We start from the raw sequence: 25,982 nt of genomic DNA, 5'->3' as shown, positions 1-25,982 counted from the left end.
GGGTTCAAATTGGGGTCCAAGGTAGCCCACCGTTGGGGGTTCAGAGCAACCCCAAAGTCACCACACCAGCAGCTCAGGGCCGGTCAGGTGCAGAGTTCAAAGTGGTGCCCAAAACACATAGGCTTCAATGGAGAAGGGGGTGCCCCGGTTCCAGTCTGCCAGCAGGTAAGTACCCGCGTCTTCGGAGGGCAGACCAGGGGGGTGTTGTAGGGCACCGGGGGGGGGGACACACAAATCAGCACAGAAAGTACACCCTCAGCGGCACGGGGTCGGCCGGGTGCAGTGTGCAAACACGCGTCGGGTTTTCAATAGGTTTCAATGGGAGACCAAGGGGTCTCTTCAACGATGCAGGCAAGGGGGGGGCTCCTCGGGGTAGCCACCACCTGGGCAAGGGAGAGGGCCTCCTGGGGGTCACTCCTGCACTGGAGTTCCAATCCTTCAGGTCCTGGGGGCTGCGGGTGCAGGGTCTTTTCCAGGCGTCTGGATCTTAGAGTCAGGCAGTCGCGGTCAGGGGGAGCCTCGGGATTCCCTCTACAGGCATCGCTGTGGGGGCTCAAGGGGGACAACTTTGGTTACTCACAGTCTCGGAGTCGCCGGGGGGTCTTCCCTGTAGCGTTGTTTCTCCACCAGTCGAGTCGGGTCGCCGGGTGCAGTGTTGCAAGTCTCACGCTTCTTGCGGGGATTGCAGGGGTCTTTAAATCTGCTCCTCTGGAAACAAAGTTGCAGTCTTTGTTGAACAGGGCCGCTGTTCTCGGGAGTTTCTTGGTCTTTTGGAAGCAGGGCAGTCCTCTGAGGATTCAGAGGTCCCTGGTCCTGGGGAAAGCGTCGCTGGAGCAGTTTTCTTCTGAAGGAGGGAGACAGGCCGGTAGGGCTGGGGCCAAAGCAGTTGGTGTCTCCGTCTTCTCTGCAGGGGTTTTTCAGCTCAGCAGTCCTCTTCTTCGTAAGTTGCAGGAATCTGAGTTCCTAGGTTCTGGGGAGCCTCTAAATACTGAATTTAGGGGTGTGTTTAGGTCTGGGAGGGCAGTAGCCAATGGCTACTGTCCTTGAGGGTGGCTACACCCTCTTTGTGCCTCCTCTCTGAGGGGAGGGGGGCACATTCCTAATCCTGTTGGGGGAATCCTCCATCTGCAAGATGGAGATTTCTAAAAGTCAGAGTCACCTCAGCTCAGGACACTTTAGGGGCTGTCCTGACTGGCCAGTGACTCCTCCTTGTTTTTCTCATTATCTCTCCTGGACTTGCCGCCAAAAGTGGGGGCTGTGTCCAGGGGGCGGGAATCTCCACTAGCTGGAGTGCCCTGGGGCATTGTAACACGAAGCTTGAGCCTTTGAAGCTCACTGCTAGGTGTTACAGTTCCTGCAGGGGGGAGATGTGTAGCACCTCCACCCAGAGCAGGCTTTGTTTCTGTCCTCAAAGAGCACAAAGGCTCTCACCCCATGGGGTCAGAAACTCGTCTCTCAGCAGCAGGTTGGCAGAGACCAGTCAGTCCTGCACTGAACAATTGGGTAAAATACAGGGGGTATCTCTAAGATGCCCTCTGAGTGCATTTTTTAATAAATCCAACACTGGCATCAGTGTGGGTTTATTATTATGAGAAGTTTGATACCAAACTTCCCAGTATTCAGTGTAGCCATTATGGAGCTGTGGAGTTCGTTTTTGACAGACTCCCAGACCATATACTCTTATGGCTACCCTGCACTTACAATGTCTAAGGTTTTGCTTAGACACTGTAGGGGCATAGTGCTCATGCACCTATGCCCTCACCTGTGGTATAGTGCACCCTGCCTTAGGGCTGTAAGGCCTGCTAGAGGGGTGACTTACCTATGCCACAGGCAGTGTGAGGTTGGCATGGCACCCTGAGGGGAGTGCCATGTCGACTTAGTCATTTTCTCCCCACCAGCACACACAAGCTGGCAAGCAGTGTGTCTGTGCTGAGTGAGGGGTCCCTAGGGTGGCATAAGACATGCTGCAGCCCTTAGAGACCTTCCCTGGCATCAGGGCCCTTGGTACCAGGAGTACCAGTTACAAGGGACTTACCTGGGTGCCAGGGTTGTGCCAATTGTGGAGACAATGGTACATTTTAGGTGAAAGAACACTGGTGCTGGGGCCTGGTTAGCAGGGTCCCAGCACACTTCTCAGTCAAGTCAGCATCAGTATCAGGCAAAAAGTGGGGGGTAGCTGCAACAGGGAGCCATTTCTTTACATTGTGTATTAAGATTTGTTACTCTCTGGCGAACAAAGTTTCTCCTGAAGGTATCAGGGCCCATTCTACTAGGGCTAAGTCTGCATCCTTGGCCCTAGCAAGAGGAGTTCTGTTAGTAGGTATATGCAAAGCAGCAACTTGGGCATCCCTCCATACCTTCGTAAAACATTATTGTCTAGACTCTGAAGTGAGGAGGGACGGTCAGTTTGCTTGTTCGGTATTGCAAGATTTCTTGGTGTAATCAGGGAGGCACCCACCACCGAGTGCGGTACTGCTTGGGACTCTATTCATAAGGTGAGGAATCCACAGGTAGTTGTAGCCATCAGAAGAACAAGTTACTTACCTTCCGTAACGCTTTTTCTGGTGGATACACTAGCTACCTGTGGATTCCTCACGGTCCCTCCCGCCTCCCCGTTGCCTGCCTGATTTCACAGTTATCTTGCAGTAATTGGAAATATGTTTCTTTATATATTTGTATATACATGTATTTTAAGGTGACTACGTAAATATATGAGTTTAATGGACAATGTTATTGTGTCTGCACATATATATATATATTTTTATGGTTTTTGATGGGTCGGTATTCACCTGTTCGCCTCAAAGGCACGAAAAAAAATGAGGTGAAATTGACGTCAGTACGCCGACGAGGACCTCTTATTGGCATGTTGACCTCAGAGTCACGTGGAGCCGTGCCATTATGACGTCCTCGTCGACGTGAACAGCTAGGAAGAAGACTTTCCGTCGGATGCTGACGCAAGGACGAATTCATAAGGTGAGGAATCCACAGGTAGCTAGTGTATCCACCAGAAAAAGCGTTACCGAAGGTAAGTAACTTGTTCATTTGTTACAGCCTGCTTAAGTTCACCTCTCATAATAAGCAATCGTATACCGGGAGCTCTGTGGTAAGCAATGACTGGCGGTTTTGGAACAAGCTTTCGCAATTTTTCACAAGTGGATAGCAAGGGAAAAATTGTTTGTATTATATTTCTGTAGTTGGGAGCTCATGGATGATAGTCAACCACTAATGGGACTCTGTCACTTTTGTTTCTTATGTTGGTATTCCAAACACGTGCTTCCCTGGGTAACTGAAAAGACTTGTCAATTTGTTGCAGAATGATATGCAGAGGATAGCCTCGCTTTTTAAATAATCAAACAAGCTCCTGTAAATGGTCTTTGCAAGTGTCTTCATTGCTGCAGATGCATCTTATTCTGAGTGCTTGGCTGTAGATGATGCTGAGTTTAGTGTGGCGTGGGTGACATGAAGTCCAGTTTATATACTAATGAACATCTGTAGGCCTGGGGTACAGATCAGTTATAATTTTCGGTTCATGAATGATGAGTAACACATCCAGAAAAGAGAGATGACTCTTCTGTTGATAAAAGCTGAAAAATTGCTCCAGTATTCTGCTTCCTGCATTCCATATTATAAATGTCATCAATGTATTGTAGCCATACCAGTGGTTTGATGTTAGAACTCGCAAGTATATAGTTCTCCAGTTTGCCTGTGAAGATATTTGCATAGGAAGGAGCCATCAGAGTGCCCATGGATGTCCCTTGTATCTGCAAATAGTGTTTACCATTGAAGGCAAAATTGTTGGATGTAAGGATAAAACTATTGCAAAGTAGTCAGTAGTACCTCATATCAAACTACCAAACAGACCAGATCTGTTAACTTAACACAAGGAAAATGTCACTTACCCAGTGTACATCTGTTCGTGGCATGAGTCGCTGCAGATTCACATGCGCCCTCCCGCCTCCCCGGGAGCTTGTAGCCGTTATAAGTTGATGAAACTTGTACATTTATAAATTTGTAAATATATATTATTTTTTATACACATTATGTACATACAGACTCACTCCATTGCATCGGCACTTTTTACTAATATACACAACTCCTACCTCACCCTCTGTGGGGAAAACAATCTAAGATGGAGTCGACGCCCATGCGCAATGGAGCCGAAAGGGAGGAGTCCCTCGGTCTCGTGACTCGAAAAGACTTCTTCGAAGAAAAACAACTTGTAACACTCCGAGCCCAACACTAGATGGCAGGATAATACACATGCTGTGCACAGTCCGCCATCTGGTGTTGTGCTCGGAGTGTTACAAGTTGTTTTTCTTCGAAGAAGTCTTTTCGAGTCACAAGACCGAGGGACTCCTCTCATTTCGACTCCATTGCGCATAGGCGTCGACTCCATCTTAGATTGTTTTTTTTCCGCCATCGGGTTCGGACGTGTTCCTTTTCGCTCCGTGTTTCGGGTCGGAAAGTTAGTTAGAATCTCGGAAAAAAATCGTCGGTATTGTTTGTGTTCAGTATCGGGTTAGTTAGAACAAATCGACACCGAATTTTGAAGAGCTCCGGTGGCCCTTCGGGGTTTTTTCGATCCCCCGTCGGGGCCTGGTCGGCCCGGCCACGTGCGACTTCAAGGCTGATGGAACGGACCCCATTCCGCTTCTGCCCAAAATGCCATAACAAGTATCCGTATACGGATCAGCATCTGGTCTGTAACTTGTGCTTGTCCCCCGAGCACAAGGAGGATACTTGTGAAGCCTGTCGAGCGTTTTGGTCGAGGAAGACGCTGAGAGACCGAAGAGCCAGGAGACTACAAATGGCGTCCACGCCGACAGGTCAAGAACGTTTCGAGGAGGAAGAAGAAGCTTTCTCCATCCACGAGTCGGATTCTGAAGAACTCGACGCCGAAGAAACACCCCAAACCGTGAGTAAGACGTCGAAAATCAAGACTCACGAGAAGTCCACAAAAGCCCAGGGGACGCCACTGCCAACAGGCCATGGCTTAACCCGAAAACTAGGTGACCGATCCAAGGCACCGAAAAAGGGCATGCTGGTGTCGAAGTCATCCGACTCCGGTCGAGATACCGCCACACAGCAAGGCTCCGAGAAACTTCGGCACAGAGACAGCGGCACCGAAGAATTTCGGCACCGAGACACCACGCCGAAAACAAAGAAGGTTTCTTCGGAGCCTAAAAAGACTTCCGAAAAGGTCTCAGTTCCGAAACATCCAGCCTCGGAGCCGAAAACTAGTTCCTATACAGAGGAACAAGGATTAACCTCCCAATTACATAGATTTGGAGAGGAGCTTCAAGCTGTAGACCCTGACTACACGCAAAGAAGGCTTCATATTCATGAGGACACAGGGAAGATAACCACTCTTCCCCCAATCAAAATAAAAAGGAAACTTGCCTTTCAACAAAAGGACAAGCAACCACAGGCAAAAGTGGCAAGGTAAACAACCCCACCACCGTCTCCACCACCATCAATACATGCATCACCAGCAACAACTCCACCACTGATGCACTCACCAGCTCATACTACAATGAGTCAGGATGATCCCGATGCATGGGACCTTTACGATGCTCCAGTGTCTGACAACAGCCCAGACTCCTATCCCACAAAACCGTCACCACCTGAGGACAGTACATCCTACACACAGGTGGTCACAAGGGCAGCCGAATTTCACATCATCACCTTACATTCTGAACCAATTGAGGATGACTTTCTGTTTAACACCCTATCCTCCACCCATAGCCAGTACCAAAGCCTTCCTATGCTCCCAGGAATGCTAAAACATTCAAAACAAATATTTCAGGATCCAGTTAAAGGCAGAGCCATAACTCCAAGGGTGGAGAAAAAGTACAAGCCACCGCCAACAGATCCAATCTATATTACAACACAACTAACACCAGACTCAGTAGTTGTTGGGGCAGCTCGTAAGAGAGCCAACTCTCATACCTCAGGAGACGCACCACCTCCAGACAAAGAGAGCCGCAAATTTGATGCTGCGTGAAAAAGGGTTGCAGCACAAGCAGCTAATCAATGGCGTATTGCCAATTCCCAAGCACTTTTGGCAAGATACGACAGAGCTCATTGGGATGAAATGCAACATTTCATCGAACACTTACCCAAGGAGTTCCAAAAAAGAGCGCAACAGGTGGTAGAAGAGGGACAAAGTATCTCAAATAATCAGATACGGTCTTCCATGGATGCAGCAGATACAGCTGCAAGGACAATAAACACTGCAATCACGATACGAAGGCACGCATGGCTGCGCACTTCAGGGTTCAAGCCGGAAATCCAACAAGCTGTGCTCAATATGCCATTTAATGAACCGCAATTGTTTGGGCCGGAGGTAGACACTGCCATTGAGAAACTCAAAAAAGACACCGTTACAGCCAAAGCCATGGGCGCACTCTACTCCCCGCAGAGCAGAGGCACATTTCGAAAAACACCTTTTAGGGGAGGGTTTTGAGGTCAACCCACAGATACAACAACTTCACAAACAAGACCTACTTACCAGGGTCAATATCAGAGGGGAGGTTTTCGGGGGCAATATAGAGGGGGCCAATTCCCAAGAAATCGAGGAAAATTCCAAGGCCCCAAAACTCCTCAAAATAAACAGTGACTCACAAGTCACACAACCCCATCACATAACACCTGTGGGGGGAAGACTAAGCCAATTTTACAAAATTTGGGAGGAAATAACAACAAACACTTGGGTCTTAGCAATTATCCAGCATGGTTATTGCATAGAATTTCTCCAATTCCCTCCAAACATCCCACCGAAAACACACAATATGTCAAAACAACATATAGATCTTCTAGGACTAGAAGTTCAAGCATTGCTACAAAAGGACGCAATAGAATTAGTACCAAATCTACAACAAAACACAGGAGTTTACTCACTGTACTTTCTAATACCCAAAAAGGACAAAACTCTGAGACCAATACTAGATCTCAGAACACTAAATACCTACATCAAATCAGACCACTTTCACATGGTCACGTTACAAGACGTAATCCCACTGCTCAAACAGCAAGATTACATGACAACATTAGACCTAAAAGATGCGTATTTCCATATACCAATACATCCTTCACACAGGAAATACCTAAGGTTCGTATTCCAAGGAATACATTACCAATTCAAAGTGTTGCCATTCGGAATAACAACTGCGCCAAGAGTTTTTACAAAATGCCTGGCAGTAGTAGCTGCACATATCAGGAGGCAGCAAATACATGTGTTCCCGTACTTAGACGACTGGTTAATCAAAACCAACACGCTAAGACAGTGTTCACAGCACACAAAATATCTCATACAGACCCTTCACAGGCTAGGTTTCTCCATCAACTACGCGAAGTCACACCTTTTGCCGTGTCAAACACAGCAATACTTAGGAGCGACAATCAACATAGCAAAAGGGATTGCCACTCCAAGTCCACAAAGGGTTCAAACATTTCACAAGGTAATACAGGCCATGTATCCAACACAAAAGATACAAGTCAAAATGGTAATGAAACTCCTAGGCATGATGTCTTCATGCATAGCCATTGTCCCAAACGCAAGATTGCACATGCGGCCCTTACAACAGTGCCTAGCATCACAATGGTCACAAGCACAGGGTCAACTTCTAGATCTGGTGTTGATAGACCGCCAAACATACATCTCGCTTCTATGGTGGAACAGTACAAATTTAAACAGAGGGCGGCCTTTCCAAGACCCAGTGCCACAATACGTCATAACAACGGATGCTTCCATGACAGGGTGGGGAGCACACCTCAATCAACACAGCATCCAAGGACAATGGGACATACATCAGAGGCAGTTTCACATAAATCACTTAGAACTGTTAGCAGTATTTCTAGTGCTGAAAGCATTTCAACCCATAATAACCCAAAAATACATTCTTGTCAAAACAGACAACATGACAACAATGTATTATCTAAACAAACAAGGAGGGACACACTCGACACAGTTGTGCCTCCTAACACAAAAAATATGGCATTGGGCGATTCACAACCACATTCGCCTAATAGCACAATTTATTCCAGGGATTCAGAACCAGTTGGCAGACCATCTCTCTCGAGATCACCAACAAACCCATGAATGGGAAATTCACCCCCAAATACTAAACAATTACTTTCAAATTTGGGGAACACCTCAAATAGATCTATTTGCAACAAAGGAAAACTCAAAATGCCAAAACTTCGCATCCAGGTACCCACAAGATCAATCCCAAGGCAATGCTCTATGGATGAACTGGTCAGGCATATTTGCGTACGCTTTTCCCCCTCTCCCTCTCATTCCATATCTAGTAAACAGGTTGAGTCAAAACAAACTCAAACTCATACTAATAGCACCAACATGGGCAAGGCAACCTTGGTACACAACACTACTAGACCTTTCAGTAGTACCTCATGTCAAACTACCCAACATACCAGATCTGTTAACACAACACAAACAACAGATCCGACATCCAAATCCAGCATCGTTGAATCTAGCAATTTGGCTCCTGAAATCCTAGAATTCTGGCATTTAGACCTCACACAGGAATGTATGGAGGTCATAAAACAAGCTAGAAAACCTACCACTAGACACTGCTATGCAAATAAGTGGAAAAGATTTGTTTATTACTGCCATAATAATCAAATTCAACCTTTACACGCATCTGCAAAAGAAATAGTAGGATACTTACTACATTTGCAAAAATCTAACCTAGCTTTCTCTTCCATTAAAATACATCTTACGGCAATTTCTGCTTACCTACAAATTACGCACTCAATTTCATTGTTTAGGATACCAGTCATAAAGGCGTTTAAGGAAGGCCTAAAGAGAATTATACCACCAAGAACACCACCAGTTCCTTCGTGGAACCTCAACATTGTCCTAACACGACTCATGGGTCCACCTTTTGAGCCCATGCACTCTTGTGAAATGCAATACTTAACGTGGAAAGTTGCATTTTTAATTGCCATCACATCTCTAAGAAGAATGAGTGAAATTCAAGCATTTACCATTCAAGAACCATTTATTCAAATACACAAAAATAGAGTTGTTCTACGGACCAATCCTAAATTTTTACCAAAAGTAATCTCACTGTTCCACCTAAATCAAACGGTAGAATTACCAGTGTTCTTCCCACAACCAGATTCGGTAGCCGAAAGCGCACTACATACATTAGACATCAAAAGAGCACTAATGTACTACATTGACAGAACAAAACTAATTCGAAAGACAAAACAATTATTTGTCGCCTTTCAAAAACCTCATACAGGAAATCCAATTTCAAAACAAGGCATTGCTAGATGGATAGTTAAGTGCATTCAAACCTGCTATCTTAAAGCTAAAAGAGAACTGCCTATTACACCAAAGGCACACTCAACCAGAAAGAAAGGTGCTACCATGGCCTTTCTAGGAAATATTCCAATGAACGAAATATGTAAGGCAGCAACATGGTCTACGCCTCATACATTTACCAAGCACTACTGTGTAGATGTGCTAACTGCACAACAAGCAACAGTAGGTCAAGCTGTATTAAGAACATTATTTCAAACTACTTCAACTCCTACAGGCTGAACCACTGCTTTTGGGGAGATAATTGCTTACTAGTCTATGCACAGCATGTGTATCTGCAGCTTCACATGCCATTGAACGGAAAATGTCACTTACCCAGTGTACATCTGTTCGTGGCATTAGTCGCTGCAGATTCACATGCGCCCACCCGCCTCCCCGGGAGCCTGTAGCCGTTTAGAAGTAGATCTTAAACATTTGTACATTTGTAAATATATTACTTAAAACTTTATTATGTACATACGCATTCACTCCATTGCATGGGCACTATTACTAGCATACACAACTCCTACCTCACCCTCTGCGGGCAAAACAATCTAAGATGGAGTCGACGCCTATGCGCAATGGACTCGAAATGGGAGGAGTCCCTCGGTCTCGTGACTCGAAAAGACTTCTTCGAAGAAAAACAACTTGTAACACTCCGAGCCCAACACCAGATGGTGGACTGTGCACAGCATGTGAATCTGCAGCGACTAATGCCACGAACAGATGTACACTGGGTAAGTGACATTTTCCATATATATGCATAATCAACATATGCATATGCTCTTTCGCTCTCAAAATTTGAAAAATAAAAATACTACTTTATAGAGGGTACCAAAAGATTTCTAGGGACATATCTCCCACCAGAAGATTGCTTGGGAAATTTAACCACATTAATTTTGTTTAAACTACATTTTTGTCAGTAACAATTACAAAACAGGTTAGGATTTAAATACAATTATACAATGAAGGTTTGGGATAAGCCTTCAATAAATGTCTAAAGATTACTGGCAAATTATGAATTTTATGAAGCGCGTTTGTCATAACATGGTACTGTTTAAATGACATACATCAGAGTAATGGTTTCAGAATCCAATGCAGCCCCTTAGCCATGAACCACTACATTGTCAAGCTAGGGTTCCATGAACCAATGTTGCTACACCTTTCAAGATGGGGGTTTTTGTGTTTTCATAATGCATGTTTGCATACTGTGCAAGCTTTCATAACAATGCCTCCAGAATATACCCTTGCCAGATTAGCACCAGGCATCATTTAAAAACATTTCATAATGCCCATTGGAACATGTTGTAGGATTTCCATAATTTCCCAACTAGTAGACTTTGCAGTTTTCTATAATGTCCATCTGTCACATTCCAATTTGTTTTCAAATTCTCACAGGAACATAATTTGTAAAATGTAAGCTTAATTGGCAGATTCCATAATGCTAAGTTAGTGCATATTTTAAGTTCATAGTGTGTCAGCTAGCCCATGTTGCCAGTTTCCGAAAAGCTGTTAGTGTGCACGTTTTGAAAATGTTGTCATGCTGCATTTAGCAGAATACTTGATATGTTCTTGCTAGCTATTCCTTGACTTTCAAGCTGCTCTGATGAAACTCACCCTAGATATTAAACCATGGGGTGATGAGAGAAAGCGACAAATTTAGTAATACACCTAAGAGCTCTTATATTCAAGTCTGTAGCTGAAGTACTCCTTTGAATACACCAACATATATTCTCCATTGTCTCTGCACAGAGACATAGTCCTATTGTCTCCCCCCAATGCATCTTATGGACTTCCTCAGAGCCTTTTGCAGAAAGCTTGCAGTTCACTTTTGAGAGAACACAATCCACCACTACAGAGTTGCAGGCACACTCTTTGTGAGCCTTGTGATCCTGCAAAAATGATGTTTCTGCCTTAGTGTAACAGTGGGAACAGTTGTTAGCACTGAAAACATGATCTGGAAAATGCTCTAGAAGCTCTCCTTCACAACATAAAGTGAATGTGCTGTATAGCACTCAAAAACGTTTAAACAGAGATTTGCAATCAATGGCAAGCATCATGTTGCTCACAATCTACACTTGGGGGACCACTGATTTTGATGTCATTGCTAATTCAGTGAGGTTTATGGCAGAGACGAGCCAGTATCTAGGATAGCTGCTACCTTGGCCTTTCCTTCATAACTTGAAGAGACATTACTGGGTCAGCACATAGTTGATGGATAAATTAAAAATGTAGACATACTGTTATAACCCCGACATAAAGGTATGGTGGCTTCTACAGCACTATTTTTTATCATTGTTATGGTACAAATCACTGATAGCTAAATTACCTAGATTTTGGCGTGGATAGGGATAAGCCCAAGAGAAGAAAGAAAGACCAATCTTGTTTGAAGAGGAAGCCTCATTGACATAATGGGACTTGCTTCATCATAGGCAATCTTTTCCCACCCAAGCACGACAATACCACCAGGGCGGACTCAACCTCCTTGTAAACCCGATAGAGGAAGTTCTTTCATAAGATAATTTCCTGGACAAAACAGGGGGATCCAGAGAAAGTTAAAAGTACCTAGAGGTTACCGGGTTTTCACCTTTATTAGCGGTGACCTCTATTAGTTGTGTGTTTTTGGTCTTTACTTTGGGGTGACAAGTGGTGGCATACATTTCCCCCTTCCTTTTGTGTTTTGAGACCTACTGTTGTAATAAAGTTTCTTATGTTAGGTGGTGCTGCACAGTCTCGGAGACTTTTCTGGTTTTAGATTTATATAAGGACCTTGCTGGCAGAAATATTGACTGTGAAGACATGTTATAGCACTTTATTAATGAATTTTTTCAATGGATACTTAGTCATCCTGCAGATTCCTCATTGTTCACTTCTTTATCCTCGTTCTGATGATTGTTTCTTGGTATTGTCTGTGTATATTTTTGCTCCTTCTCTTGTCTCTGGTGTGGGGCATTTAGTTGTAACAGACACCATGAGTGTGTGCTACATCTATTCAGTCCTTGTTAGTCAATTACTGTGACAATACCTAGCTTTTAGAGTTTGTCATCACATAATGAACGACCAGCAGAAGTAAAAGCTTTTTCCGGTTCACGTTTTATGCCTGTGTATATTTCAATCTGTGACAAACTGGAGTACGCATCAGAAAAAAAAGCAGTGTTGCCAGTGAGGTCTTTCATTGTATGTGCACTTAGGCAAAAGCTGTGCACCCCCAGCTTGTTTTACCCCTCTTTACAAAAGAATTGATGCAATTCTTGCCCTTAATTTAAATGTCTTGTCTAGGACTCTTTGACCACGTACCCAGTTATTTACGGGTTTGTTAACGTGTTTTGGTACAGGCAGTATATGTTAATTCTGCTTTGTTGTTGAAAGTCTTTTCTCATTCACATTTTGCACTTATTTCTGCAGGGTTCCGTTCTGGAGGTTTTTGATCACTGGGGCAGATCAAAACAGAGAACTGAAGATGTGGTGCACAATTTCATGGACCTGTCTTCAGGTTGTCCGGTGCGTTTCATTACCCCATCTAAAACATTTTGATGAGCTCCTGACATGGCGATTAAAAAAAACATTTTTATCCTGATAAGGCAATAAAGGTTGCTGTTTTAACATTTGGGTGCTAGATGACCTTCCTCCCATCACTCCTCATAAATCCTTTTGACTGACCTTTAGGATGAATGGCTCTGAAGCCACATACATCCAGCATGTTGTGCCTGATAAATAAATGGTAACCCTACATGCCTGTCTGTTAATTGAATCTCTTTAGTCATGGATGATGAGTGTTCCCACTGTTATTTTAATGTTAATCTTTATCTTCTTTGATGCTTTCAGTTTTTCACCAGACCCATTCAATTCAAGTGTACTCCCTGGCCTGAAAGCTTGTCTAGATCTCTCAGCTGAATACCTGATTCTCACTGACGTGCAACGGAAAGTAGGTTCCACTCTAATACTTTTTTTTCACTAATACTGGCTTGGTTTTTACCTTCCGGAATCCGATCTATTTACTTTGAGGAGAAGGAAAAAGAGATATTATCCCATAGATTACTAAATGAGTGGTTGGTGAATATTTGGGAATGAGCCATGGTCTATTACATCTGGCTTTTCCTTAAAGGAGTGATTGTTGGCTAGGTGAAGACTTGTATAAGAGGGTGGTTTTGTTTTGTTTCTGACATTTCATGATTTTATAGAATGCTGGATATTATGGCTGACTTATAATTAGGGCAATCTCCCAATGGTCGAAGTCTCTGATTACCGAACATGTTAAAAACTCCTCTTATATCGCAATATCTAACCAATTTAAACTGACCCACTGAGGTTGGTAAGTGGATTGCTGTTGAACAGTATCTCTAGTAATATGTGATGATCTTACTCGTGCTACAAATCATTAGAGAGTGAATCTTGCAGGTTTGGTTTGAAAATGCCAGTTTTAGCATTTTTGGCACTGCTTATTTGGAATAGCTGCAGAAAGTTGCTTTTCTTTAAAAGTTCATGCTTTATACTTTCTCAAGGCAAAATATATTAACTCGCCTCAGTGCAGTCACACCAGCAGTACGAACAAGGCTGTTAGTTACTAGTTCATGAATAGTTAAGTCCTTCATTGGTCATTAAAGTTTCTGCTTTGGCAACCTGGGGTAAATTCCCTCGCTTTTGAAGATAACACCAGTGGCAATTTAATCTGCTTGTTTCCAGGTGCTGTATGTGATGGAACTGTCACAGAACCAAGAGGAGGGGCAAGCTGCATTTTCATCCATCTCCGAGTTCCTCTTGACACACCCGGTGTTAAGTTTTGGGATCCAGGATGTGAGTCGTAGTAGACTAAGGCATACTGAAGTGCTGCCAGCAGACGAGGAGGGAGACAGCCTAAACACAGGTAAAACAGTGCCTGCCTACAGTCAATCATTTCATTTATATTGAACTGTTATTGGCTACTGTGCTGGATCTGTGGTTGGTACGCAAGTCTAAGTACCTCAGCTACTATTAAACCGCAACTGAATAAGCAAGTTTATTTCTGTTGTATACATATCTTACCAAATGTTTCTATGCTAAACCGCCAGTGCTCCCTCCAGAAAGAGAAAGTTTAGCTCACCAATAAACTTCATGCACAGTTGAAGCCATGCCTTTAAAAATAAACTGTTTTATGAACAGATAAGCGGTGTAGGGCAGCTAAAATATAATCAAAAACAGAAGGTACTAGCACCCTGTGGGGAAAATATATGAACCCAAGGAATAGTATTTGCATAGTACGCCAGGTAACATAGCTACCTTTACATACCTTTAGACCTTGGTTCTTGTTCATAGTCCACCAGTCAGTGGAACAAAAGTACCAAACAGAGTGGAAAAATGTTTCCATTAGAACATAGTATGTCTTATATTTTTCCTGATTTCTCACTGTCCCTTGTTGGGGGAACTCAGTGGGTTTAAGTCTAGGGAGCTGAAAGTGTGTCAAAATCAAAATATTTCATAGAGCGCATAACCTTTTTAAAGCATTGCAAAAAACGCCACAAAAAATAAGGAATTCTGATTCCCCAGTGAAATGTTTTAAGGTGCCCTAAGAACTGGTCCAAAGTTCAAGTTCCCGATTTCAGTTTGAGGGACACTGGGTCTCTGGTCCCAAAGGGACACTAGATATAGTTCAACTGGAGACCAGTTGCAAAGTAGCTGATGTGAGTTTGGTCCTTTCAAACTCAGCTGCATGGTCATCATGGCTCCTGGGCCGATGGTTTTAGACAACGTGTATAGTATTATAGTTTTGCAGGGCTGTGTTCCATGTCTTCATGCTCAACAGTAAACTCTTCTTGACGCCTAGCAGTACAGTTTCTTGTTTTTGTGGTACAGATCACAGGAGCAGGGCTTCTTCTATATTGCATAGGTTTGTTATAATTCTTGGTCATAATGACCTGTTTTAGACTCAAGGGATGGTCTGACTTCCATCTAGTCTACTGTAGCAGAGCTGCTTCTCAGGTTTAGGCATATTCTGTTCCTAGCTCAAGGGAGTTTCAAGTGATCTGTTAGGTTATCACATTTATTATTCATAAACATTGGACCATCTCTGCCGATTTACACAAGTGGCGTTTCCATCCGGAGGTGGTCCAGTTGAACGTAGCCCAGTGGTACATGCCATCTGTGGACCTATTTGCCATTTTAGAAGATGGTCATTGTCACCTGTTCTTTGCTCTTCGTTTTATGTTAAGGAGAATCCTGTGGTATGTATTGAAAATCTTATGGTGTTTTTCTCTCCTCATTACCTCCCATTTCTCTATTCCTGTGGGTTCTGAGAAATGGGTATGTATGATTTTGAGTGCCCCTGATTCGGTGGGATGGTTTTGTAGTTGTATATTAATAACATAATAAAGGCTATACACAAAGGTAAACTTATACATTGGTGTAGGAAGTTTGCTAACTATGCAGTGTACTAATATGCATTTAGTACAAGCGATCCTTATTGGATGACAGAGGCTAAAGTAATAACCCTAAACGCTCTCTTGCTGTTGTGTGGGCAAGCAGTTTAGGCTTACCAGAGGATAGTGCTAAGCATTTGTTGAGCACACACAGTCAATAAATGAGATGCACACTCAAGAAGAAACTTGAGACCATTTTAGGAAACTGGCACAGATTTGTATATTAATTTAGACACCAAGAGCCAAAAGATCAGATAAGTACTTTTTGAGTTAGCGATTTTTAAGGTTACAGTAAATACAGCTGTCAAGTCTGAGGCATGAGCCTCAAACGCAGTAATGTTGTCCTAAGGAGAAAACATACACTGCTCAGGGTGACATTCAATCGACATTTTTCTTTTGGACTTAAGGTGAGTAGGGGCCAAGGTCTCTAGAACCACCAGCAGTTACAGAGATTGGGTCACTGACTAGTGCCTAATTCTCTTCTCTGAATCTATCACTTCTCGGCAAGCTTCTACTAGCTAAGTATAAGCTGAACACACTCTGCACCCCGGAGACTTAGAAATATCTCTTCTTCTTACAACTGAGACATTATGGAAGGGGTGAGAAGGTGGGTAGGCTTTTGGCTTTTCAACTTCAGAAACAAGAGTCTTCTAGAACAATCCCTGCAATTCGAGATTCAGAGGTTCGCCTTGTTACCATCCCGACAGAAATAGTGGAGGAGTTTGATAAATATTATGAACTCCCTTATACTGCTGATACACCTTCAGTCCCAGTTGCTGAATTCTCTTTTTTCAAACGCTTAAAAATACCACAGCTAACCCCCTCACAAACTGCACAACTGGAAGATGCTATCACAGTGGAAGAAGTCCCTTTAGAGATCAATTCAGGGAACTATGGAAAAACTCCTGGTGAAGATGGCCTCCCAGCTGAATTTTATAAGGCCGCCAAGGTTCAGATTGTTCCCATCTTAGTCTTGGTTTATCAGGGGGCCCGAGATGTTAGTCACTGCAGAATTCCTAAGACCTTGAATTTTAGTTCTTCTGAAACTGGGGAAAGATCTCCTGGAGTGTCAAGCTATCCCAATATCCTTGATAAATGCAGATGTTAAGATACTGGCGAAGATTTTGGCGATGCACTTGAACAAAGTAATCACAACTCTTATTTAGCCCTCTCAGGTGGGTTTTGTTCCTGGCCGCTCCTCCACCAATCACTTATGCACACTCACTTATTATTTGGCAGTTGAGGGACGAGTTGGAACAGAGGGTCGTCTCTTTGGGTGTCGAAAAGGCCTTTGCTCATGTCGATTGGGGTTACCTATTTAGAACCATGGAGGGGTTGGGAATAGGTCACAGCTTTCTTACCTTAACCAGGGGTATGTATTGTGAACCCTCCCATCAGTCACTTGTGGCGGTTTCTCTTCTCCATATTTTGAAATCCAGTGAGGCCCTTGACAGGGTTGCCCTCTGTCCCCTTTGTTCTTAACTTTGGAGCCTCTAGAAATTGCAATTCGATCAAACAACAATATTAAGGGTATTCATACATCAGCTGGTGAGGTTAAAGCCTTTTACTATGCGGATGACATAATTTTGACACTGTAAAACCCTTCTGCGTCAGCTGTCGCTTTGATTTCACAACTGGATTCTTTTCCCAGTTTTTGGGCTACAAAATAAATTGGTCGAAAAGTGAGTCCCTGACTTTATCGTCTGTCACCACGAAGGCCTCCCTGGGTAACATGACATTTACATGGCTTAAGTCCCATTTGAAATATCTTGGGGTAAATATCGATTGGGGTCTAGAGAACATGGTGGAAATCAGGGTGCAACCCGTCATGAATTGTGTGGATTGCAATTTTAAAAGGTGGTCTGCTTTGAATATATCCGTGTGGAGTAAAGTCCACGTTATCCAAATTAATGTTCTCAGCAAATGTAATTAAATCTTTGGATTGCTACCTCTAGTTATACCGGTTTCCTATCTACGGAACATACATCGCTCAATCTATCGATACATTTGGGGTTCAGGCAGACCAAGAATACAGGGTGCTAAATTCTACTCCACAACATTTGGCTGGCATAGCTGTCTCATGTTGTGTACTGGTTGCCCACTTCTAGGTCCACACCCTTATGGGTGGTGTGGCTGTCTATTACACCTTTAACTTCTTCCTTCACTAACCCTATCTTTCACACTTCTCAATATGCTTGGCAACATGCTCCGTGACTAGTACAAGTCTTGAGTCATATTCACATTAAAGCCCCATTATGGCGCAATACAGCCACTACAATAGGTGGGGAGGAGATTCATTGGACTCTCTGGATTACTCATTGCATTCACCACATTGAGGATCTTGCCTCTAATGATTTTGTCAACTCATTCCCAGACCAGAGACGCAAATTTGAGATTCCATCCTCTCAATATTGGAGGTACATTCAATTTCACCGTGCCTTAACACATGTCCTGGAGAAAGCGCATACTGTCCTCTCTAGCTCGACCATTACTCAATATATCCATTCATGGAGAAACTTTAGGGTGGACTACCTCAGGATTCTATACCACATAAATAGACTTGTGTTTCTTTGCCCCCACATGCATAGTGTTGCATACCTCGTGGGAAGCTTGTCTTAATACAAAATTCTTGGATGATGACTGGGATAGTCTTTTGGCGGAATATAATTAAGGCCTTAAGGGTGGGAGCGTGTCTTAAATATAATTTTTTTAAGATCCTGCACCGCTGGCCCTGGTCCCCAGTAAGGCTGCACAATGCCACAGTTGGAGATGTGGCTTACCAGACAGTGATATAGTCCATTTTCGATGGGAATGTGACCTTCTGAAGGCCGTTTTTGGATCTTATGAGAAGAGCCCTAGGGGCTGATAGACCTAGGACAGCCTGACTGGCGCTGCTGCAAGATACTTCAGATCTTCCTTCAGTGAATCAGCACGTTTATAGATGGCTCTCCACCGCTCTCGGGGTTGCTAACTTGGTGATATTGCATCTTTGAAAGCCGACCCTAATACCCACTCCACACACCTGGTTGGACATATTGTATGATACAGCATTTTTAAACACTGTATTTCTAGGTAAATGACAAATTGCAGCTATTTGATGAGGTTCGGGGCTCTGTTCTTGAGGATTGCTATGTCGAGCTCAACTATACATTTAACATGGTTTCTTTGAACAAGTCAAGTTTCATATTTCTTGTAAACACCTACACTCCATTCTTTGATCATCTTTTCCTGAGATTTCTCCAGTCTTTAACCTCCATGTTGAGTGTGATTGTTTTTGTGAGATAGAAGATGCGGGGTTTAATTAATTCCTCCTTTCTTTCTCACGCGAGTGTGTTTGTTTTTTTATTTTTGTTTTTCCTTTTCTTTTTCCTTCTCCTTTCCTTCCATTTTGGTTGTGATGTCCCTTTTTACCTCATTTTATTTGATTTTAGTTATCAGTTGTTAATTGTCTTAAAGAAGGTATGGTCTTCTGTTGGAATTTGGGATTATCATTTTACTGATTCGTTAATTTTTTATTGTACAATTCTTGTTGTAATAATGAGAAAAGGCCAATAAAGAATTCACATTTTAGAACCATAAGCAATTTGGAATTACCTGCCCGGGTGTGTCCAGGTGCAGCGGTACATGTTGTAGTCAATGGAAGAAGTACCTGGAAGAAAAGGGCTGCACGTGGAAACTGGGTGACCAGTCTGGTTTAAACCAAAGGGGGGGGGGGGTGCTCAGTCCTTGAGGGTCTCAGCCACGCAGTGACCCTGTCTGTTCCATTGGCCCCAGGCTGGACGACTCTGGTCCAGGTTGGCGAGTTAGTGGCTCTCACTGTTCCTCTTCCTGGGGTACCTGCAAAAGTGGGAAAAGAAACAAAGCAGAAAGACTTCTGGTGTAGAGCTGGTCCCTGTTGAAATCCCTCAACTTGCAGGTGAGTTTTTGCGGCAGTGGTGTTTCGGCTGAACACAAACCAGCCTTGGTTCATGCAACTGGCTTTGGTATCCCGGGTATTGGTGCAGGGAGGCTCTAGGCAGGCTCCACGCTTCAATGCAATTGGTAAATCTATAGTGTAAATTTACTCTTCAGCTTGTGGTAAATGTACTACTTTTTACATTCACCATTTATGAGTGTAAATGTGCTCCAAAATGTAGGCTAACATGTCCATACACCACTAAATTGTAAGGCTAGATCCCAGTTTCCCAGTGTAGAGTTTACAAGTTATTATTTATACATTTTCACACAAAGTTGAAGCTCTCTGCCATTGGGGCGGTAAGCTCCCTATATTAAAGTATAGGGGAAGTTTAAACCTTTTCTTAAGGATTAAATATATTTTTAGGATGAATATCAGTGCAGATCAATATTTAGTGTAAGTGTAGAACTAAAGAAAACTCAGGTGTCAAGCCTTTTTTTGGCTATTTGGGGCAGTTCGCCCTTAGGCCCATTTAACTTTTTGTCCTCATAAGCTACCCATGCCAAATTTATGTCCTTTTTTTCCAACATCGTAGGGATTCTAGAGGTACCCAGAGTTTGTGGCTTCCCGCGGAGGAGACCCGGAAATTATCCAAAATACAGCTAAAATTTTGTTTTTAAAAGAATGGGGGAAAAGGGCTGCAGAAGAAAGCTTGTGATTTTTTTTTTCCCCCTGAATTGGCATGAACAAAGAGTTTGCTGTGCTACAATCATCATCTTCCCACCTTTCAGGAACAGGCAGACTTGAATCAGAAAAACACACTTTTCTACACAATTTTGGCATTTTACTGGGACATACCCCATTTTTACTCTTTTTGTGCTTTCAGCCTCGTTCCAGTTAGTAACAGAAATGGTTGTGAAACCAGTGCTGGATCTCGGACAGCTAAACATTTCTGAAACGTAGACAAAATTCTGAATTTAGCAAGGGGTCATTTGTGTAGATCCTTCAAGGTCTTCCTAAGTGCAGCCCTCACCATTCCAAGTGGGACAATTTTGAGAGTTAGACAAGCTCTCATGCCCCAAAAGTAAAACCAAAATCCCTGGTATCTAGTAGGCTTTCTGCCCCCCTGGGGAGTGGATGAGGGGTAATTGCCCCATCTGCCCACCGGTGGGCAGAACAACTTTGTCCCCATTTATTTGGGCCATTCCCCCACCCTCTCTTTTAAAAAATGGGCCTTAAAAAATAGACTGATCTGCCCCAAAAGTGGAGCAGAAAGGGCCAACAGTAATGTGATCCCATGGGGAGCGACTCTTGCCCCAAGGGCTGCCCCCCTAAACAAAACACACACCCATTCCCTGGTCCCTAAGTGGTTTCTGAACCCTCCCCCCTCCATTGGCAGGACAGATCGTACTAATAGAAATAGGCCGATCTGCCCCCAAGGATGGCAGAAATGGGCTAAAACAAGTTTGCCCAGAGGGGAGCGACCCTTGCCTAAGGGGTGACTCTCCATCTGTAAAAAAAAGAAATGCCTAGTGGTTTCTGACCCTCTTGGGGGCAGATCGGACTAATTAAAATAGGCTAATCTGCCCCTAAGGGGGGGCAAAATGACCTAAAATAAATTTGCCCCTCAGGAGAGTGACCCTTGCTTAAGGAGTTGCTCCCTTTGTGAAATTGGCGCAAAAAAAAAAATCCTTGGTGTCTAGTGGTTTCTGCCCCCCTTGAAATGACCTAAAATAAAATTGTCCCCATGGGGGGGGGTTGACCTTTGCCCAAGGAGGTCGCTCCCCATCTGTTAAAAAGAAAAAATCCCTGGCGCCTAGAGGTTTCTGCCCTCTTGGGGGCAGATCGGCCTAATTAAAAAAAAGGGAGGGGGGGTAGTGTTTTCTGTCCCCCTTGGGGGCAGATTGGCCTAAGAAAAATAGGCCGATCTGAGTGACTCTTGCCTAAGGGGTCGCTCTCCCCACCTATAAAAAAAAAAAAATTACAAATGATCCCTGTGCCTAGAGGTTTCGACTCCACCTTGGGGTCAGATGGGCCTAATTAACATAAGCTGATCCGCCCCCAAGGGGTGTAGAAATGGTCTTGTTATAAAATGCCCCCTTGGCGAGCGACCCTTGCCCAAGGGGCCGCTCCCCTTCTTTGTTTACCTAAGGTAAACAAACTTCCTGGTGTCTAGTGGCCATTTTTGCAGCCCGATCGCTATGCGATTGGGCTGCAGAAATGCTCAAAGACATCTAGGAAAGGAAAAGCCTTTCCTTTCCTTTGTCTTTCTGCCCGTCCCTAGCCCTGATTGGAAGAGAAATGCAATAATTTCTCTTCCGATTGCGCTGGAAGCTGAGCTTCCAGCGCCATGTGGGTGACCTCTATGAGGTCATCAGATGTCATTTGGAGGGGTTGGGGGGTGGAAGGGGTAGCAATTCCCCTACCATCCTTGCCCGGGAGAGGGTGGTGGGAGGCCCTCGGGGGGAGTGCTAACGGTTACATCCTCTGCACCCGAGCAGTGCTGCCAAGGACGTACCCTCTACGGGCTGGGCACCCAAGGGGTTAAATAAAACACCTAACGTATATTTGTTTATTATGTAGTAAAAATTAGTAAGTTGTGTCCAGATTTATATTAAAGTATTTTATTAAAACATTTGAGTTACTTTACCTTTAAGAAAGGTTATTAACATATTTTATAATGAACTAATGAATGTTATATATATGTGTGTGTGTGTGTGTGTGTATATAGATATATATATATATATATATATATATATATATATATATATATATATATATATATATATATATATATATATATCTATATACACACACACACACAAGTTCATTTAATTTAACAATATTGGCTATTAGTCTTTATTTTAAATCCTTGCTGCCATTATTTTCTATAGGAAAGTGTTGCAGTACAGTGGTTGACCATGTGTGGTGCTGGAACTAACTCCAGCTCAGCCCCACATTAACAACTGTTTTTAGTCCTTTATGGTTGTAGTAATGATAGAAGTGCATTTCTTGATTAGCAGTGAAGTTGCTCTTTTGTGAGTAGGTGCATGTACCTCTCTAGACCCCCACCCTTACCCCTCCTTACTCATATAACCCCTCCCCTTTAGTAGTAATTATTGTCCATTATCCAGCTTCCCTGGCCCTTCCACATGCACTACACAAACTCATACCTATATGTGTATAGACCTTGGCAGTCAGGACCGAGCTCTCCGCACATAAAAGGTAGGAGAGGCGAAGGTGCTGACCTCTACATGGGGAGTTGTGAATATAATTTTGTAGCATGTTAGTGGTACTATTGTACAACTATTAAACTTAGTACGAAATGCAGTTTGTGACTAGGCCCCTGAGTGTTTGCCACTTTATTGCATTTTCCGTCGGTAAGACCTCCTTTCGATGTGGCAGGGTGCTGCATCTGAAGCTTCCCAAACTGGAGATTGAGCAGAGCAATTTTAATGTCTTTAATTTGCTATTTGAGATGGTGGATGAGATTTGTGGCTCCTAGTTGTCCTTCCGCAAGGTCACTTTATTCAAGCAGCTAGTTGTGCTTTTGAAAAAAAATAGTCCTGTTTGGGTCCTTAAGTGGGGCTGTTTCGGCAGACAGTTATAAGGTGTGTAATCTGGATAAGTCACCTGCCAGAAGGAAAATTCATTTACTTTAGGTAGCCATCTTTCTGATGGATACTTTTATTTTTCTGCTGAGTCCTCTCAGCTGTCCCGCTGCCCCCCCCCCCCATCTCCCCCTCCCCCACCCCACCCCGCCTTTTCTCAGAAGTGAGTTTGTGGTATTCCTTGAAAGGTTCCAAGTCAGCATTCTCCTCTGGTGCACAGCTATCAATTTTACAGTTATTTTTATTTCTTTACTTCAAAGGGTGTGAAAAAAGGATTGGAAGTGATATCAAATCACTGTGTAGCACCTTAAATGGCTCTGTGATGCCATGTTTAGACAGGGAATCGATCTTGCGGCTTCAGTCCCTTAAAACCACCTTCAGTTTAGGGGACCTATTTCAAAAGTGTCGGGATCCATTCTGGCATATGCAGAAGATTCAAATGTCTAGGAATCTGTGGAACAATAGGGTATCGACCAGAAAGGTTGTTACCCAAATGTAAGTAACCTTACCCTGTTTTCCTTAAATAAGGTAGCACTTCCTCAGTTTTTTCCTGTACAGTCCTTTTGGATTTTCATATCAACCAGATTTGCATACAAAGAAAGCTCCCTAATATGTTTTTGAGAAGAGGGCTATCTTGTTTTTATCAAATGTGTGTAATGGATTTCTTATCTTTGGTAACTGTTTGTTACTTACGGTAGGTGTTGGACGTGGCCCTTTTACAGGGTCATTCCCCAGACTTTTTGCCTTTTTCAGCCTTATTTTTTTGACCCTTGTTGGCTGACGTTATGACTCTGAGCACTTTTTCACTGCTAATCAGCGCTAAAGTGCAGGTGCTCTCCCTTATAAACTTGGTATGATTGGCTTATAACTAACTTGCATATTTAATTTACCTATAAGTATCCTGTAAAGTGGTATCCCTATACTCAGGGCCTGTAAATTAAATGCTACTAGTGGGCAGCGCTGCTATGCCACCCACTGAAGTAGCCTTTCAAACCTGTCTCAGGCCTGTGTGCGCAGTTTTCTGCCACAGGGCCCTGGCATCTAAATTTACTTGCCAGGCCCAGAACTCCCCTTTTACTACATGTAAGTCACCCCTAAAGTATGCCCTAGCTAGCCCTATGGGCAGGGTGCCATGTATGTAGAGGGCAGGACATGCGCCTAGTAATGTGGCCTGTCCTGGTAGAGACAAACAGCCTATTTGGTTCTCACTGCGGTGAGTGCTGCCTTCTCATAGGATTGCATTGGAAATGCCCTGCCTTGTGTCTAGGAGGTATTGTCTAATTTATGAGGGGATAGCGTAGGCATGTTTAGTGTGGTTGTAATGGTGATAAGAAATGCTGCTTACTAGTTTGGGTGTATTTTTTAATAGTATTACAGAAATGCCACTTCTAGAAAGTGAGCATTTCTCTGTGCTTATGACTCTGGTGTTTTGCAGCTTGACTCCAATCCACGTCTGGGGAGACTGAAAAGTATGCACAAAGCCCAAATGTCAGACAGCCTGTACACAGGGAGGGTGGAGGTGTCACAGAGGTGCATCTACATATTGTATGGTCTTCCTGGTCTGAGAGAAGGGAGAGGCGCGGGACACACCTGCATTTGTAAAGGCTGTGCCCAGGCCTCGCGCAATAGGGTAGTTTACCCCCCACTGATGTTTGGAGCCTGTGCTGCAGGAGAAAAGGGGAGACTCCCAGAACCAGTTGTCACTGGTTGAAACCCCCTCTCCTCCTCATTGTAAATCACACTGTAAACTGAGGATAAGCACAGGGGAATTTTCTCCACAATTTAGACATGAAGAGACATTCTTGGGACTCCAGAGACTTACTTGAAACTGGACGCTACTGAATGGACTCACCAGGACCACTTTGGACTGCTGCTGCTGTGCTGTCCTGTGACCTGCCTGGTCACTATGAGGAACTGCAATCACCTGCACCCCTTGTGCTGACCTGTTGTTGGGCCTGCTAGCCCTGTGCTTCCATTCCCCCCCCCCCCCCCCCCCCCTTCTTGTCTCCAGGAGCAGCGTGCTATGGCCCCTGGCCCCTGTAAACTATCCAGCACAAGGAGTGCTTAATCGTGGCATATATTTCTTGGGGGGCGCTTGTCTGTGTCTCCCTATAGCGGCTGGTGCTTCCAGGGCGCATTGCTTTAAAGAGCACTCCTGTGTGTCCTAGCGTTTTAAAGAAGAGCTCCCTTGCTGCTAAAAGTCACCGCCGTGGCCTGGGCGCTAAGAGACCTGCCCCGCGCTGAAAAGCGCTCGACGGGGCTCGAGGATCAATGCCGCAGCCTGGGTGTTTCTAGCCTGCAAGCATGTCGCGCTCCACCAAATGCCCCCAGGGCACCAAAAGAAGAAAGAAAGGAGTGAGCGCACTCCAGCCGTGCCCCTGGGGCGAAGTGCGCTTTAAGACGCACCCCCGGGAAACCAGAAGGCACCTTTCTTGGTGCCTGCACACCGCAGTGGCCCGGGAAGGGCAGAAGAGCGGCTCGCACACCGTGTTGGGTGCAGCCACCTCGGAGCAGGAGGGAAGCCTCATTGGAGGCCCCTGCTCCACTGTTTACTTATGCAGCCGCACCGAGGACAAGGGTGGCTGCCTCCAACTTCGCAGGGCACGGGGTGGAAAAGGAATTCCTTTCCCCCCAGCCACTGACTTAGGGGCGTGGACGCCCCAGCAACTTTTGGGCATCTGTTTTCTAGTGCACCCCCCCTTCCCCTCAAACAAGGGTCAGTTGCGACCTGTGGGGGGCCCACAGAACGTGTCAGC

At 44.2% G+C, this 25,982-nt stretch overlaps 1 protein-coding gene across 1 annotated transcript in view; it reads left to right on the top strand.

The window, feature by feature from the left end:
- EDC4 (enhancer of mRNA decapping 4) overlaps window positions 1-25,982 on the top strand; it is a 703,483-nt gene that overhangs the window by 162,639 nt on the left and 514,862 nt on the right. Inside the window, exons 10-12 of the mRNA XM_069217586.1 lie at window positions 12,734-12,829; window positions 13,154-13,253; window positions 14,012-14,192. Of these exons, the coding sequence (XP_069073687.1) occupies window positions 12,734-12,829; window positions 13,154-13,253; window positions 14,012-14,192 (377 nt within the window). The remainder of the gene's footprint in view (window positions 1-12,733; window positions 12,830-13,153; window positions 13,254-14,011; window positions 14,193-25,982) is intronic.

This window comes from Pleurodeles waltl, chromosome 12 (genome assembly GCF_031143425.1).
Source record: "Pleurodeles waltl isolate 20211129_DDA chromosome 12, aPleWal1.hap1.20221129, whole genome shotgun sequence".
Lineage (NCBI taxonomy): Eukaryota > Metazoa > Chordata > Amphibia > Caudata > Salamandridae > Pleurodeles > Pleurodeles waltl.
The sequence above is the reverse complement of the archived record's forward strand: the minus strand, read 5'-3'. Positions and strand labels throughout refer to the sequence as shown.